Source organism: Bombina bombina, chromosome 10 (genome assembly GCF_027579735.1).
Source record: "Bombina bombina isolate aBomBom1 chromosome 10, aBomBom1.pri, whole genome shotgun sequence".
Taxonomy (NCBI): Eukaryota; Metazoa; Chordata; class Amphibia; order Anura; family Bombinatoridae; genus Bombina; species Bombina bombina.
In genome coordinates, this window is record NC_069508.1 from 166,906,591 (window position 1) to 166,926,015 (window position 19,425).

Consider the following 19,425-nt stretch of genomic DNA (forward strand, 5'->3'; position numbering starts at 1 on the left):
AATACACCCCTGTTATTTAATGAAAACAAATTACGCATGTTAAACATTATAGTTAGATTACACAATTCCAACATGGAGGGGAAATCTGAAACTGCACGTGAGTGTGTGCCAGTATTTGCTACCATAAGCAATGATCATTAGCATCCATACCTATGGGCATGTGGAGGGTATGGAATTGGGGAGACCAGGACTTAAGCAGAAGATTTGTTTTATTAAATATGCAGAGTCTCTACAGCACAACAAACTATACATCCTAGAAATATTTATTTCAGAAATGAACATTTACTACTTGTTTCCTCCCAATAACAATGTGTATTTATAGTGTAGTATTAGAGCTGTTCATTTTGGGTTTAAAGTATGTGTAGAGGCTTAAAAATACATGAAAAAGTGCAATCTGGTAATAAGGAATCTGGGAGCAGGACAGATTCTTCTTCGCACCCAGCTTTAAATGTCATGTTGTGTTTATAGTTTTCTTTAGCATGCTTAGGTTATTAACACAAAAACAAGTATTAGTACAACATAGCAGCCTGACTATAAGTATCGGAATTTCAGTAAATGATTCAGATAGGACTAAATATATTTAATGTGCAGGGGTTAAACACTTCAGAGTTCATCACAATGTTTTTTTGTGATTATCAGTAGAGGTGTAAACGGCAAAAAAAAATTGGTTTGGTCAAATCTTTCGTTACAAATATTAAAAAAAACTTTGTATTATGAATATTTGTTGCCTGTGGTATTTATTTAAAACAAAACAAACACTGACCATTCGTGGAACATTTACATTCATTGTCATTCAGTGAAAGTAAATATTCTTTTGCTACAAGTGAAAAAGATCACCTGTAGTGTAAAATATCTTTAGCGTGCTAGAGAGCCGCGCTAATCTTGATCCTTCTTCACATAGCACGCTTATAGAAGTCTTAGAGCATTGGTTTCTAAAGCCTGGACTAATGGGCTCTGAGAACAAGAGGACAGGATTAACGTTGCTCTCCAGTGGGCTAAAGGTAAGTAATCTTAACTATTTAAAGGAAAAAAATGAATACTGACAAATTCGTCATTATTCATTCATCTGCTTTAAATTTCGTGTTGCATTCATTTGGATTTTCATTTCGTGAAAACAAGACGAATATCTCAGTTTCATTAACGAATGTGCATTTGTAACGAAACAAATGCACATGTCTAATTATCAGCATGTTGACAGCTGCTAATGAGCTGTTTTTGATGTTGGTGTAATTTTCACAAATAATCACAATCTTTTAGAAAAACATTATTAAAGTCTATGGTGATTGTTGTAGATAAATTATTTGTTAAGCTTTTCTAAAGGATTGCAATAGACCCCAGATCAGTTATTAGATACTTAAAAACATATTTATGGGATTATTTGTACGTTTTGAATTTCACAGATAAAATGACAACCCCAGACAACAATTTTCAATTTATTACTTAGTACCCCAAAAATATTACTTACAACATTGGTTTTGTTCATGGGCATTATCTGACGCCATTAGGAGGCAACTCACCAAACAGGTACAAACGCTACTTGTTCAATCAATTAAAGTTAAAACAAAATTATATGAACTTTTACACTAACAAAAAAAAACAAAAAACAAACAAACAAACAACAAGTAAACGTGCCCCTGTACCCATAATTACACAAATGTCACCTGTTAGTGTCACTACACACTATTAAAAGGAATAAGTCACATACAGCCCTTGTGATATAATCTCAAAACCACAAATTTTCCCTTTTGTTTGCCATTTATAATGTTAATTTGTTGTTTTTTTTTGGATTATAATAGCAGATAAAAGTGTTGTGTTGCTTTCTAGAGGTAACAACTTTGTGCTTCAGAGATTTTATAGACAGAAACATTTTATGATTCTGATCACTGGAAATACGTATTGACAATGGGCTCAATCACAATCCTTTAGGCAAATGTATCAAATAATTAATCTACAAAATCTACATATGCTTTAGTGGTGATTTTTTTTTTTATAATGATTTGATTGTTATTGACCCCAATAACGTTCGACACTCAGCAATTGTTATCTGCCGAAAACAATATTGTGATTAACCCCATAAGGTGGCAGAGGAACAGAAGCCAATAGGATGAGCTTGTACAGCTTACAGTAAAATAAATTAATAAGCGGATAAATATAACTTTACAGGACTCTACATTGGGTTTCCAGAGCACACACAAATGAGTTTTCACATAGTAGAAGTAGATATTGCTCTTGTCAGTATAATTACAGGGAGTCATCTACAGTTGCTTATCTTCCTGGATAAACCAAGCATAACATGTGCCTATATGGAATCAGTCCCTTATGTGACCGACCAGAGCCCATAATACAAACATCCTACACATCCGAACACAGGAGACTCAATACTAACCCATAGTAGAGGCCAGAGCGGTGCTGTGGCAGTGGTTTTAATAGCCACTGGACCCTTTAAGTGCAAACGTGGCAAGTCTTTTACAGGCAATGCCACTAAGTATTATTTTCTCTATAATACATTAGTACAGAGGTGGAAGCATGGCAAAATAACTAGCTGAAGATACATCAGTGAGATATCTGGGCTGATAAACTGTAAAACCTGTGATAATTACTTAAAGGGACAGTCTACATCTTAAGTTATCTGCAAATAGCCTCCTGCACCTCCTTTTCTATATCATGCAGCAGGAACAGTAAAAAACGTTATTTTAAAATGAATATTGTTTCTGGCCACTTTGAAATGGCTGCCAAGCTCCACCCACTGATGACATCACAATCTGGGCTGCATCTATGCTCTTTGCTGAATCGCACTGACAGTCTGTTGAATTGAACTAGTGAGTCTTTTGTAACTAGTGAAGCCTTTAATGCAGTCAAGATCATGATGTCATCAGTGGGCGGAGCTTGGCAGCCATTTTAAATTGGTCAGAAACATTATTTATTTTAAAATAGCTTTTTTACAGTACCTGCTGCATGATACAGAATGGGGTGCAGGGGGTTATTGGCAACTTAATCTAAGGTAAGACTTTAAGATGACTAAGATGTAGGCTGTCCCTTTAACTCTAACCTGGAAACCTAGCACACTACACTCCAACATTAAAATACATCAGAAATCGTTTTATGTCACAGCTTTCTAATAGTCACAACGTACATTATTATGCTCACTCATTTCAATAAACAGTTTTTAAAAAATCATGACATCAACAATCTAGAAATGTTATACGTTATACTGCATCCCACACATGCCTCTAAACAAACAAACATTGTTCTATTCACTTTTATCTGTTGTGGAACAAATATGTACTCAATCTGTTTTCTAGTGACCTCTGAGTGTTAGTGGGACCACTCAGATAAGTAGAACAGAGCCTTTCCTGAGCTAAAGACCACACACACTTGATTTCTGTGGAGTCTGCACTTACCTTGATGGTTTTGGTCTGTAGTCTGAGCCCATTTAAAGTGTTAATGGCTTTTTCTGCATCCTTTGGATCAATATAGTTAACAAATCCATACCCGAGGCTCTGCCCTGTGGGAATTGGAAACAGACGAATCAGAAACAAAGATCTTTGATCTAGAGAGTGATTGACATGTAGAAACTAATAAACATAAACTTAAATGCCATACAAGAACCAAAAAGCCCCTCATGTCTGCCCATATTCTCTTCTTTCCTACAGTGGCATTAAGCATATTTCAGGCATTTATGAATTCTCTTACAGTCATTGACTTTACCACCTCTGTTGCATGTTTATTTCATGACTCAACACCTCTGCTGTTAAATGACAATTAAACACAGTAGAATTGCATAATCCACAAGTGCACAATAAAAAGACAATGCAATAGCACTTACTCTCAATTCCAAATGAACAGTAGACTTTTTATTTTCAGAGACATTTCAAAGACCACTTCTATTTTCTTGCCCACTGCATTATGTGACAGCCATTAACCAATTACAGACTTTTATACATAAACACAGTTAACTCTTGCACATGCTCAGTAGGAGCTGATGCCTCAGAAAGTGTGCAAATAACTGTATCATGTGACAGGCATTAGCCAATTACAGACTCATATATATATATATATATATATATATATATATATATATATATATATATATATACATATACAAAGTTAATGCTTGCACATGCTCAGTATTAACTGATAATGGAAGAAAATTTGATTCTTTTTTATTACATGCTCTATCTGAATAATGAAAGCTTAATTTTGACTTTAGAGTCCTTTTATGACTCCTGCTACCCACCAGCTTAACACCACAATCCCTTGTTAAGTAGCGGACCTAGTCAACTGAGGGCCCTGGTGCAAAAAAATGTGTTTGTCACCCCAAAGGTAACTTTGTAGTAAGCAATAATAATGCTGCTCTGTACAATATGTACTAATGAAAGACTCTCCTTAATTAGGATAGTAAATATCCTGCACAGGTATTGACGGGCTACTATGGGCCCCCCAGCACTGGGGTCCTGGTGCCACTGCACCGGCTGCACCAATGGTAGTTCCACCCCTTCCCTTGTTCTGGTGTTTCTGTTTTTGTGAAAAATACTTTCATCCTTAGCTTTATTAAGGCTCTTTATATAAAAGAAGATTTCTATCACTTCTTTCTTTGCTCCCATCAAAGCAGATTCAGTAACATCCTTACAAATACATCTCCTCCTGTATCAAGATGTAGTATCATCACTAATATGATATTTTGTGCCTAGGAGAGACGAGCATGTGTTGGCAGGTCTATGGTATGATACTTTCACTTTCATCTGCTCTTCAAATGTTTCATATAACAATTTCATGACAAATCAATGACCCCCAGTTGTCTAGTGGGGGTGCATGATGCACAGTTAAGCACAAGATGAAATATGCATGAGATACAGCTAGAAATAAGCAAGTGAGAGATACATGTGATAACATATAAGATTATGGGGAGATGCATATGATAAATGAAGAAAAAATGTAAGGTACAGATGATACATGTAGCCAGAAACAAAAGAAATATAGTGATACATTGTACACAAATGAATGAGGGTGGTGCAGATTTATTAGGATCAGACATGACTAATATATGAATTACAATGAAAAAGAAAGTGAGGACAGGAAAAATAATATATTGATGGAAATCTACTCAGCAGAGTTGTTTCAATGTTACAACTATAAGTCCCTCAATGCTGTCACTGCTACAGACAAAATGCACTAATGGTCAATGGTATGTTTATGGATATACTAAGCAGCTATTGCCAAAGCAGTTACATTTTGAAAAAAATATTACATTTTAAATGTATTTCCCTGTACTGAACTAATTTATTTAAATAATTAATTATGAAGAAGCATTACAATATACATTATTTATTTTGCTTGCTTTTGCTTTAAAAAATGGGTTCTGTTCTATGCTCCATAGAGAGATACAATTCAAATGAAAGAATGCAGCAACATGCCTGCCACATTTTACACAGTGATTGCTTAGAGAAGTGCAAACTCTCATTTACAGCTAGTCCCAAATGACCACAATTAAGGGACATAAGATAATCATATTCACCAGGGTTTTCAAACAGTTTATTAGCACAATGTGCAGTGTTTTGCAAATCATTTATTTGATGATGGATTTAAATGCTTTAAAACATTTTTATGCAGTTCTTTTGCAGTTCAGTACATTAATACTGATATATAGGGGCCTATTTATTAATGTGCAAGCGGACATGATTGGCCGCTAGCAGGGGGTGTCAAACAACCCGATCGTATTTGATTGGGTTGATTTCTAGCGATATCTGTCCGCCGCCTCAGAGCAGGTGGACAGGTTATGAGCAGCGGTCTTTAGAGCCTGAAGGCTCGCCAGAAACAGAGGACGTCAACCTCCATACGGAGCTCGATAAATATGCCCCATACTATGTATATGTGATTGTGTGTGTTTTTATTTATTTATATATATATATATATATATATATATATATATATATATATATATATATATATATATATATATATATATATATATATATATATATATATATATTTATGACTTTAGCATCCCTTTTAAGGAAATGTATTAATGACTGTGATATATATATATATAAAGGTCAATACATTTTTAGTTCTCAATGAGATAAAATGAATTGCAGTAACAGATTTAGAGATCTATTGATACTACTGCTAGTAAGTGCTGATAGCAAAAGACCAGGGTAATATTAATGTATCACAATTTCTGGTGAGTGAGCATGCCAACATGGTGCATAGCACTATTTAGTGACAACAGGTTTTAGTTGCACTTATTTTAATGACAGTGACATTTAATGGATTAATACCTGCTAAAATGAAAGTGTACAGATTAAATTGGCATGTTCAGGGTGTCAGTCTCCGCATAGGACATGGTGTGCAGTGACACAACTGAGGGTAAAATAATTAAGACCAAATAGTGATCAAGTTTACATTATAAATGGATCTGAGCTTGGGGAATGTTTGATTTCCGCTGTTTATACCCTTATGATTTATGTAACAGTGAGATCAAACCAGCGAGAACAAAATCCATAACACTCTCCAGGGGAGTTCAGCACCAAATTACAATATTAAAGAGGAGCAGCAATTATAAATTAAAAGGTACACTTTTGATAATAAATAATATAACCAAATCCACTGAAAGTATGAATTAAAGGCACATTGTACTCAAAATGTTTCTATTAAGTTTCTATATCATTTTTTACATGAAACAAGCTTAAAGGGACAGTGCACGCTCACAGATCAGTAATATTGTCCACTTTTTTACAGATGCATAATGTAGGGTGCATGATACAAAGCAGGAGCTTTACATTTGTACTTTTTTTACACAGTTTTACAGTTACACAAAATATATTTAAAAAAACACTCAGCATTATTATAGAGCCATGCAGCAACTACAAACATGTACAGCTCCTGATCTGTATCATGCAGCCTAACCTGAAGCACACACAGCTGTAAAAAAATATTACTGATCTGGGAGTGTGCACAGCTTCTGTCACAGGCTGTGAGAATATCTGAGCTCCAAGATGGCAGCCCCAGTGCAAAGAGGCGGAGCTTCAGTATCCAGCACCTTTATGCTATTAAAACAGAAGTACTGTATTTTAAAAGAGCTGCAGGAACAGGATGAAATAACTTAGTGAGTAGTTACTATTCTTTTGTAGTTGTGCCTGGCAGGTTAGTGTCCCTTTAAGTAAAAGCTGTTTACATCTAAGGTAAAACAAGAAATGCAGCTCATACTTGGGTATCTATATTTGTATTGGCTAATAGGGACAACTCCCACAGAAAAAGTTTATCCAGCACCACAATATTCATTTTTAATTAGGTCATTGCATTACATATTGACACACACACCTCTTTATGGAGCAGAGAAAATGATTGAGCACCATGTGTCCCTTTTAGAAAAAGCATTCTGACTAATATTGCCTCATGAGGCACAGCTTAATTACCATAACCTACAGCTTCATTAGAGGCAGCTGAGGGTCATTAGGGTCATCACTAGTCTATATTTATCCAATTAAAGCTGAAAGTATTTTTTCACAAAACAAGCAGCACCAGAACAAGGGGTCATGGTCAAGTCTAGAAGGAATGCATGGGAATAGAGTTCCTGCACTATTTTTGCAGGTTGAACTAAGTTTCCCCTGGACAGAGCACAGAAACACTTCAGTAAACACTGCTGCTGCTGGTGGCAGGAGCTGGATCACAGTCTGGTTAGAGGGATAGTGAGATCCTTTAGTAATGGGCAGTAACACTTCCTACAATACACTAAATGCAAGCCTGTCAGTGGTCCTGCTGTGTGATCACCCGGCACTGTGTGGAACCCATGGTGCTTAGATTTCTGTGTGGATTGCTCTGGGGTTATTTAACTCCCCTCAGCAGAAATAGGACTAATTCCCCTTAAGTGGGTGAGACTCTGTGAAAGAGGAGTTATTTCAGACCCAAAGTCAACCATTTAACCCTTTGTTGGATTTAATTTGCTTTCATTAACCAACGTGTATAGATTATATACATATAAATACAGTGTCTGTGTGTGTGTGTGTGTGTGTGTATAAAACAATATTAATTGCGTGTGAGGTGAAAGCAATGGTGAGTTCCCACACTTTTTTGTACGACTTGACCCCTGGTCAGGGTCAGATGGTTCAGGAGTAATTTGTGGTAGAGCTTTTTTACAGAAAGGGTGGTTGATTCATGAAATAAACTTCCAGCAGAGGTGGTAAATACAGATACTCTAGGGGACTGCAAAAATGAGATAAGTATAAGCCTATCCTACAGACTAATGAAAGGGACAGTTTTCTTTCCTGAATCACATAGATCACACAGTTTTAAAGAGCATTCCAATTTACATCTATTATCTAATTTGCTTCAATCTCTTGGTATTATTTGTTCAAGGGCCAGTAATACTAGGAACTAGCTAAAACCTGATGACAAAAGGCATTTATCTGCAGACACAAAATCAGCAGCTTCTGAGCCCACCTAGGTATACTTTTCAACAAATGAAACAAAAGAACAAAGCAAATTAGAAATACATTAGAAAATTGTTTCAAATGGTATGCTCTATTTGTATTATGAAAGTAAAAAATGTGGTTTTCATATCCCTTTAATCTTATACGTTTTGGAAAAATGCAGGAAGGCTTTATGGGCCTTTTTATCTGCTGTCAAAATCTAAGGACATTAAACACTAAATCAATTTCATGCTCCTCCCTCTGCTTATGGGTGTCACCATTTTAGAAGGCGATTTGCTGCACATGTGATATCACAGCAGCATTTGAATGCAGTAAAAGCTAAATTTCAACATGGCTGCAGTCATGACTATATAATGTGTTTAATGTTTAATGTCCCTTTAATGACTAGTTATTTCCAATCTCCTGTCCTATATTGTTCTCCACATCACCTAAATGTACTACATGTGCAACCATATGATTTATGGGTTTGCACTATATTTGTATTTAATAATATAAACACATCTTATGTTATAATCCTATTTTCCATAATATTTTTCTCTTTACATAAAACAAACAATTCATCCCAAACTGACATATTTGACATCTCTGCTCAGCTATTTTGTATTTTCTACATAATATAAATGTAAATATATCTCCAAGCTAGAGTGTGATCTTTTCTTTTTATCTGACCAATAGGAAATTGCACTGGGCAGATAAAATATTAATAGAAGTAATTTACTCATGAACAAAATCATCTTTATAGTTTTAGTTTGTAGGTTGCAGAGAATCATTAATATACAGTGTTTTTGATTTGTTACTTTTGATGACAAACTTCATACAATCCTGCGATAACCTCACATCTGCAGTATTTACAGAGATAGTCCATTAAAGGAATATTAAAGTCACTTTTTGTTATTTTCTGGATCTAAAAGAGGTCACTGTTACATCTATTACAATTTTTTTTAATTTTGATGTTACATGCTAAAAAAAAAAAAAATTCAAGCAATTGAATGCCCCTTTAGCCTATATTTAATTGCAAGAATTTGAAAATCCCTTACCCAGCGTGAGTATCTTGCTGGAACATCACTGATGAAACAGCGTCATTCAAAATGTTAGGTTTTAACTCCATGCGCACATAAAGCCGAAATTCAAATATTGCGTTAACGTGTTGCCCCATAGAAGACAATGGAGCACAAAAAGTGTGTGTGTGGGGGGGGGGGGGGGCACTCTACTCGCACGCAAGTTCTCAAGTGCGCTAACATATTTCCCTCTGTGAAGAACATTGGAATGTGAAATAGTATTTTCATGTTTGGGTAGCGCACTTGAGAAAATGTGATCAGGTTTGCGTGCAAGTATGGTGTTATTTCTGCAGTAAATACATAGTTAAACACTTGATTAAATAAGAATATTGCATAAATATGCTTTTACATGTTTTCATCTACTTGACTGTAAAAGGCTCCAATGCGCACACACACACAAATATATATATATATACGTAAATATGTATACATATGTATGCATGTGTTTATATGTGAATATATGTCTGTGGATACATAAATACATAAATATGTATGTACACACAAATAAACATGTACAGTATATATACACATGCATATACTTATTTAGACATGTATATGTATGTATCTCTTGTGACCTCATTTCTTTGAGCCCTTGTAACGTTTTAATGCAATTTTTTTTATTTATTTTTTATCAGAAAGTGTTATTATGAGGGTAACTGTACTTTTAAAAGTATTCCTGATGTTTTTTGTACAACTTTTTTGTCTCGTGTAACAGTTAACCAGAGCTCTGAAGTTGTGCTAACTCAACGCTTATTACATTTGATTGCCCTCGAGCGAACGCGTTTACTTTAAACTCGTAATACGCACACTATTTTTGATGTGCCCAAAGAGCCGTGGGATACGCTTGCGCACTACACTTAACACTACACTCATAATCTAACCCACAGTGAGTTAAACACAACCACTGGAAAAGAAACCAAACTTGTATTGATTATTACAAGGTATTTTTAAAGCTACACTATATATGTGTACTGCAAGGCTAGCACAGTGCAGCATTAATTTATGTTTACTGTCCGTTTAAGTATGATTACTTTAAACTGACACTGTAGCCTGCTAAACAATTATTACTTAGAGCAGAGCACAGGTGCAGTTACGTTTCCCTAATTAGCTACAGCAAAGGAGACCAGAAACATAGATTTCACTTTTCAAGAGGTGTATCCCTGTATTACTGATGGTTTGCAAAACCTTATAAAATGTGCTACTAAAATGACACTATTAAACACCTTTAGCTCATTTTTGGATGCAAATATTTGGACAAAAATGACAGCCTCAGTTTTCTGTTCATATTGGTTCCTTTCTGACTGCACCCTATGAATGTGTCATTTATTAAATAAATGAGTCATCGGCAAGTGAAGGGACATCCCTGAGTCACACAAATATCTTTATCCGATGCACTTCTCTGGCTTCACTTACTACAGACTAAACTCTTTCTATAAGAACTGGTGTTTGTATTAATATAAAAACCTACAGGGGAACATTGTTTATTGCATTTTCTTGTAAAGGTTAAAATGTGTTTTCTCATCTGCTCTGTATGATATAAAGTGTGTTTTACACTAGACTCTGCAGTATGTGCCTCCTAATTATCTAGTCCAGTGTCTCCCAAACGCGGTCCTCACGTAACCCCCTACAGGCCTGGTTTTCATTATAGCTGAACTAGTGCACAGGTGAATTAATCAGCTGATGGGTGAGAGCAAGTTAGTAACCATGGTTACTGATCAGCTGATTACTTCACCTGTGCACTAGTTCAGCTATAATGAAATCCAGGCCTGTAGGGGGTTACGTGAGGATCGCATTTGGGAAACACTGATCTAGCCCCTTTCTGTTTGCAGTTTGTGCTTAACTGTAGTCAGGTTTCAAAGACATCTGAATATTTCTGTCCTACAGCCCCAAGATTGAAATCTTTGAATTTATCAGAGATTAGGTTATGTGTTACTCAATGTTCCCTCATCTGCCAGTAACTTCTATGCTGTGTGTAGTGTTAAGTTATACATTAAGCACATTAGGCACCATGTCTAGGGGCCACAATACTTTTAGGGTTTCATGAAAATGTTTTTAAATTTCTTCGCTAAAGGGACAAACAATTAAAATTAAAGTTTCATAATTCAGATAGAGCATGTCATTTTAAGAAATGTCATTGTCAAATTAACTTTATTCTCTTTTTATCATTTGTTGAAAAGCATACATAAGCAATGTACTACTATGAGCTAGCTGCTGATTGGTTGGCTACACACATATGCCTCTTGTAATGTATAGGGTATTGTGTGCAGCACATATATCTGTATACTGTACAGGGTATGTTACTATATCATGTATAGGGTATTGTGTGCAGCACATATATCTGTATACTGTGCAGGGTATGTTACTATATAATGTATAGGGTATTGTGTGCAGCACATATATCTGTATGTTGTGCAGGGTATGTTACTATATCATGTACAGGGTATTGTGTGCAGCACATATATCTGTATACTGTGCAGGGTATGTTACTATATCATGTACAGTTTATTGTGTGCAGCACATATATTATTATTATTATTATTATTATTATTATTATTATTATTAGTTATTAGTAGAGCACCAACAGATTCCGCAGCACTAAATATCTGTATACTGTGCAGGGTATGTTACTAAATCATGTACACAATATTTTGTGCAGCACATCTATCTGTATGCTGTGCAGAATATGTTACTATATCATGTACAGGGTATTGTGTGCAGATTGTGTGTAGCACATTTATCTGTATACTGTGCAGGGTATGTTACTATAATATGTACAGGGATTGTGTGCAGCACATATATCTGTATACTGTGCAGGGTATGTTACTATAATATGTACAGGGATTGTGTGCAGCACATATATCTGTATACTGTGCAGGGTATGTTACTATACCATGTACAGAGCATTGTGAGCAGCAGATATATCTGTATACTCTGCAGGGTATGTTACTATATCATGTATAAGGTATTGTGTGCAGCACATATATCTGTATACTGTGCAGAGTATGTTACTATATCATGTATAGGGTATTGTGTGCAGCACATATATCTGTATACTGTGCAGGGTATGTTACTATATCATGTATAGGGTATTGTGTGCAGCACATATATCTGTATACTGTGCAGGGTATGTTACTATATCATGTATAGGGTATTGTGTGCAGCACATATATCTGTATACTGTGCAGGGTATGTTACTATATCATGTACAGGGTATTGTGTGCAGCACATATATCTGTATACTGTGCAGGGTATGTTACTATATCATGTATAGGGTATTGTGTGCAGCACATATATCTGTATACTGTGCAGGGTATATTACTATATCATGTATAGGGTATTGTGTGCAGCACATATATCTTTATACTGTGCAGGGTAAGTAACTATATCATGTATAGGGTATTTTGTGCAGCACATATATCTGTATACTGTGCAGGGTATGTTACTATATCATGTACAGGGTATTGTGTGCAGCACATATATTATTATTATTATTATTATTATTAGTTATTAGTAGAGCACCAACAGATTCCGCAGCACTAAATATCTGTATACTGTGCAGGGTATGTTACTAAATCATGTACACAATATTGTGTGCAGCACATCTATCTGTATGCTGTGCAGGGTATGTTACTACATCATGTACAGGCTATTGTATGCAGCACATATATCTTTATACTGTACAGGGTAAGTTACTATATCATGTGCATGGCATAATGTGCAGCACATATATCTGTGTGCTGTGCAGGGTATGTTACTATATCATGTATAGTGTATTGTGTGCAGCACATATATCTGTATACTGTGCAGGGTATGTTACTATATAATGTATAGGGTATTGTGTGCAGCACATATATCTGTATACTGTACAGGGTATGTTACTATATCATGTGCATGGCATAATGTGCAGCACATATATCTGTGTGCTGTGCAGGGTATGTTACTATATCATGTATAGGGTATTGTGTGCAGCACATATATCTGTATACTGTGCAGGGTATGCTACTATATAATGTATAGGGTATTGTGTGCAGCACATATATCTGTATGCTGTGCAGGGTATGTTACTATATCATGTACAGGGTATTGTGTGCAGCACATATATTATTATTATTATTATTATTATTATTATTATTATTAGTTATTAGTAGAGCACCAACAGATTCCGCAGCACTAAATATCTGTATACTGTGCAGGGTATATTACTAAATCATGTACACAATATTTTGTGCAGCACATCTATCTGTATGCTGTGCAGAATATGTTACTATATCATGTACATGGTATTGTGTGCAGTACATATATCTGTATAGTGTATACTGTACAGGGTATGTTACTGTATCATGTACAGGGTATTGTGTGCAGAACATATACAGTATATGTATACTGTACAGGGTATGTTACTATATTATGTACAGGAATTGTGTGTAGCACATTTATCTGTATACTGTGCAGGGTATGTTACTATATTATGTACAGGGATTGTGTGCAGCACATATATCTGTATACTGTGCAGGGTATGTTACTATATCATGCACAGGATATTGTGTGCAGCACATATACAGTGTATGTATCCTGGGAAGGGTATGTTACTATATCATGTACAGGGTATTGTGTGCAGCACATATATCTATATTCTCTGCAGGGTATGTTACTATATCATGTATAGGGTATTGTGTGCAGCGCATATATATGTATCCTGGGAAGGGTATGTTACTATATCATATACAGGGCACTGTGTGCAGCACAAATATCTGTATACTGTACAGGGTATGTTACTATATCATGTACAGGGTATTGTGTGCAGCACATATATTATTATTATTATTTATTTGTAGAGCACCAACAGATTCTGCAGCACTAAATATCTGTATACTGTGCAGGGTATGTTACTAAATCATGTACACAATATTGTGCGCAGCACATCTATCTGTATGCTGTGCAGGGTATGTTACTACATCATGTACAGGCTATTGTATGCAGCACATATATCTGTATACTGTGCAGGGTATGTTACTATATCATGCACAGGGTATTGTGTGCAGCACATATATATGTTTACTGTACAGGGTATGTTACTATATCCTGTGCGTGGCATAATGTGCAGCACATATAAATGTCTGCTGTGCAGGGTATGTTCCTATATCATGTACAGGGTATTGTGTGCAGCACATATATCTGTATAGTCTGCAGGTTATGTTACTATATTATTTGCATGGCATAATGTGCAGCACATATATCTGTATGCTGTGCAGGGTATGTTACTATATCATGTATAGGGTATTGTGTGCAGCACATATATCTATATACTGTGCAGGGTATGTTACTATATCGTGTATAGGGTATTGTGTGCAGCACATATATTTGTATACTCTGCAGGGTATGTTACTATAGAATGTATAGGGTATTGTGTGCTGCACACATAACTGTATACTGTGCAGGGTATGTTACTCTATCATGTACAGGGTATTGTGTGCAGCACATATATATGTTTACTGTGCAGGGTATTTTACTATATCATGTACAGGGTATTGTGTGCCGCACATATATCTGTATACTGTGCAGGGTATGTTACTATATCATGTACAGGGTATTGTGTGCAGCACATATATCTGTATAGTCTGCAGGGTATGTTACTATATCATTTGCATTGCATAAAGTGCAGCACATATATCTGTATGCTGAGCAGGGAAGACTACTATATCATGTACAGGGTATTGTGTGCAGCACATATATATGTTTACTGTGCAGGGTATGTTACTATATCATGTACAGGGTATTGTGTGCAGCACATATATCTGTATACTGTGCATGGTATGTTACTCTACCATGTACAGGGTATTGTGTGCAGCACATATATCTGTATGCTGTGCAGGGTATGTTACTACATCATGTACAGGGTATTTTGTGCAGCACATATATCTGTATACTGTGCAGGTTATGTTACTATATCATGTATAGGGTATAGTGTGCAGCACATATATCTGTATACTGTTCAGGGTATGTTACTATATCATGTATAGGGTATTGTGTGCAGCACATATATCTGTATACTGTACAGGGTATGTTACTATATCATGTACACGCTATTGTATGCAGCACATATATCTGTATACTGTACAGGGTATGTTACTATATCATGCACAGGATATTGTGTGCAGCACATATACAGTGTATGTATCCTGGGAAAGGTATGTTACTATATCATGTACAGGGTATTGTGTGCAGCACATATATCTATATTCTCTGCAGGGTATGTTACTATATCATGTATAGGGTATTGTGTGCAGCGCATATATATGTATCCTGGGAAGGGTATGTTACTATATCATATACAGGGCACTGTGTGCAGCACAAATATCTGTATACTGTACAGGGTATGTTACTATATCATGCACAGTGTATTGTGTGCAGCACATATACAGTGTATGTATCCTGGGAAGGGTATGTTACTATATCATGTACAGGGTATTGTGTGCAGCACATATATTATTATTATTATTTATTTGTAGAGCACCAACAGATTCCGCAGCACTAAATATGTGTATACTGTGCAGGTTATGTTACTAAATCATGTACACAATATTGTGTGCAGCACATCTATCTGTATGCTGTGCAGGGTATGTTACTATATTATGTACAGGGATTGTGTGTAGCACATTTATCTGTATACTGTGCAGGGTATGTTACTATATTATGTACAGGGATTGTGTGCAGCACATATATCTGTATACTGTGCAGGGTATGTTACTATATCATGCACAGGATATTGTGTGCAGCACATATACAGTGTATGTATCCTGGGAAGGGTATGTTACTATATCATGTACAGGGTATTGTGTGCAGCACATATATCTATATTCTCTGCAGGGTATGTTACTATATCATGTATAGGGTATTGTGTGCAGCGCATATATATGTATCCTGGGAAGGGTATGTTACTATATCATATACAGGGCACTGTGTGCAGCACAAATATCTGTATACTGTACAGGGTATGTTACTATATCATGCAGAGTGTATTGTGTGCAGCACATATACAGTGTATGTATCCTGGGAAGGGTATGTTACTATATCATGTACAGGGTATTGTGTGCAGCACATATATTATTATTATTATTTATTTGTAGAGCACCAACAGATTCCGCAGCACTAAATATCTGTATACTGTGCAGGGTATGTTACTAAATCATGTACACAATATTGTGTGCAGCACATCTATCTGTATGCTGTGCAGGGTATGTTACTACATCATGTACAGGCTATTGTATGCAGCACATATATCTGTATACTGTGCAGGGTATGTTACTATATCATGCACAGGGTATTGTGTGCAGCACATATACAGTGTAAGTATCCTGGGAAGGGTATGTTACTATATCATGTACAGGGTATTGTGCGCAGCACAAATATCTATATACTCTGCAGGGTATGTTACTATATCATGTATAGGGTATTGTGTGCAGCACATATATATGTTTACTGTACAGGGTATGTTACTATATCCTGTGCGTGGCATAATGTGCAGCACATATAAATGTCTGCTGTGCAGGGTATGTTCCTATATCATGTACAGGGTATTTTGTGCAGCACATATATCTGTATAGTCTGCAGGATATGTTACTATATTATTTGCATGGCATAATGTGCAGCACATATATCTGTATGCTGTGCAGGGTATGTTACTATATCATGTATAGGGTTTTTTGTGCAGAACATATATCTGTGTGCTGTGCAGGGTATGTTACTATGTTATGTATAGGGTATTGTGTGCAGCACATATATCTATATACTGTGCAGGGTATGTTACTATATCATTTATAGGGTATTGTGTGCAGCACATATATCTGTATACTCTGCAGGGTATGTTACTATATAATGTATAGGGTATTGTGTGCTGCACACATAACTGTATACTGTGCAGGGTATGTTACTATATCATGTACAGGGTATTGTGTGCAGCACATATATATGTTTACTGTGCAGGGTATTTTACTATATCATGTACAGGGTATTGTGTGCAGCACATATATCTGTATACTGTGCAGGGTATGTTACTATATCATGTACAGGGTATTGTGTGCAGCACATATATCTGTATAGTCTGCAGGGTATGTTACTATATCATTTGCATTGCATAAAGTGCAGCACATATATCTGTATGCTGAGCAGGGAAGACTACTATATCATGTACAGGGTATTGTGTGCAGCACATATATATGTTTACTGTGCAGGGTATGTTACTATATCATGTACAGGGTATTGTGTGCAGCACATATATCTGTATACTGTGCATGGTATGTTACTCTACCATGTACAGGGTATTGTGTGCAGCACATATATCTGTATGCTGTGCAGGTTATGTTACTATATCATGTACAGGGTATTTTGTGCAGCACATATATCTGTATACTGTGCAGGTTATGTTACTATATCATGTATAGGGTATAGTGTGCAGCACATATCTGTATACTGTGCAGGGTATGTTACTAAATCATGTATAGGGTATTGTGTGCAGCACATATATCTGTATACTGTACAGGGTATGTTACTATATCATGTACACGCTATTGTATGCAGCACATATATCTGTATACTGTACAGGGTATGTTACTATATAATTTGCATGGCATAATGTGCAGTACATATATCTGTGTGCTCTGCAGGGTATGTTACTATATCATGTATAGGGTATTTTGTGCAGCACATAGATCTGTATACTGTGCAGGGTATGTGACTATATTATGTATATGGTATTTTGTGCAGCACATATATCTGTATACTGTGCAGGGTATGTTACTATATCATGTATAGGGTATTTTGTGCAGCACATACAGTATATCAGTATACTGTGCAGGGTATGTTACTACATCATGTATAGGGTATTGTGTGCAGCACATATATATGTATACTGTGCAGGGTATGTTACTATATCATGTATAGGGTATTTTGTGCAGCACATATATATGTATACTGTGCAGGGTATGTTACTATATAATGTACAGGGTATTGTGTGCATCCTGTGCATGGCATAATGTGCAGCACATTCTTTTGTGGGCTAAATAATATGGTTCCTGCATACTGTGCATTGGGCATTCATATATATTGTGGGGTTGGCAATGTTTGACGTTCTGCATTTGTTGAGCAATACACAATGTTCCTATATGGTATTAAACACATGTTCCTAAATTCAGTAAAACTTGCATTCCTGTTTATTCCTAAATAAAGCGAATGTAGTACTTCTTGGTGTTTTATATATTATTAGTATTATTAGTTTTAGGTGTTCGTACAAATTGATTTCAGTATGTGCCTATATGTAGTAAAATTTCCGTTCCTATATTTATCAATGTGCATGAAAACTTATTTCTAACTTTATTTTGCTATATGTTGCTATATGCACTCAAACTCAGGGTTCATATATGGGCTAAGTCTTAGGTTTGTATATCCTCCTATATACAGTGATTCTTCTTTTCATATAGTTTCAGTATGCAGGATGCTTATATTTGTATTTGTTCCAATATACAGTAAAGCTCAGGTTTGTATAGCTTCAGTATGCAGGAAGATCATGTTTCTATATGTTCCTATATATAGTAAAGCTTGGGTTTTTATAGTTCCAGTATGCAGGAAGATCATGTTTCTATATGGTCCTATATACAGTAAAGCTTGTGTTTGCATAGTTCCAGTATGAAGGAAGATCATGCTTCTATATGTTCCTATATACAGTAAAGCTTGGGTTCGTAAAGGTTCAGTATGCAAGAAGATCATGTGTCTATATGTTACTATATACAGTAAGGCTTGGGTTCATATAGTTACCGTAGGCAGGAAGATCATGTTTCTATATGTTACTATATACAGTAAGGCTTGGGTTCATATAGTTACCGTAGGCAGGAAGATCATGTTTCTATATGTTCTCATGTACAGTAAAGCTCAAGTCCATATAG

The 19,425-nt window shown here is 35.8% G+C and overlaps 1 protein-coding gene across 1 annotated transcript in view; it reads right to left on the reverse strand.

The window, feature by feature from the left end:
• The window catches only part of ELAVL4 (ELAV like RNA binding protein 4), a 119,093-nt gene that overhangs the window by 31,167 nt on the left and 68,501 nt on the right, over positions 1-19,425 (reverse strand). The window contains exon 4 of the mRNA XM_053694011.1: positions 3,402-3,505. Coding sequence (XP_053549986.1) covers positions 3,402-3,505 — 104 coding nt within the window. The remainder of the gene's footprint in view (positions 1-3,401; positions 3,506-19,425) is intronic.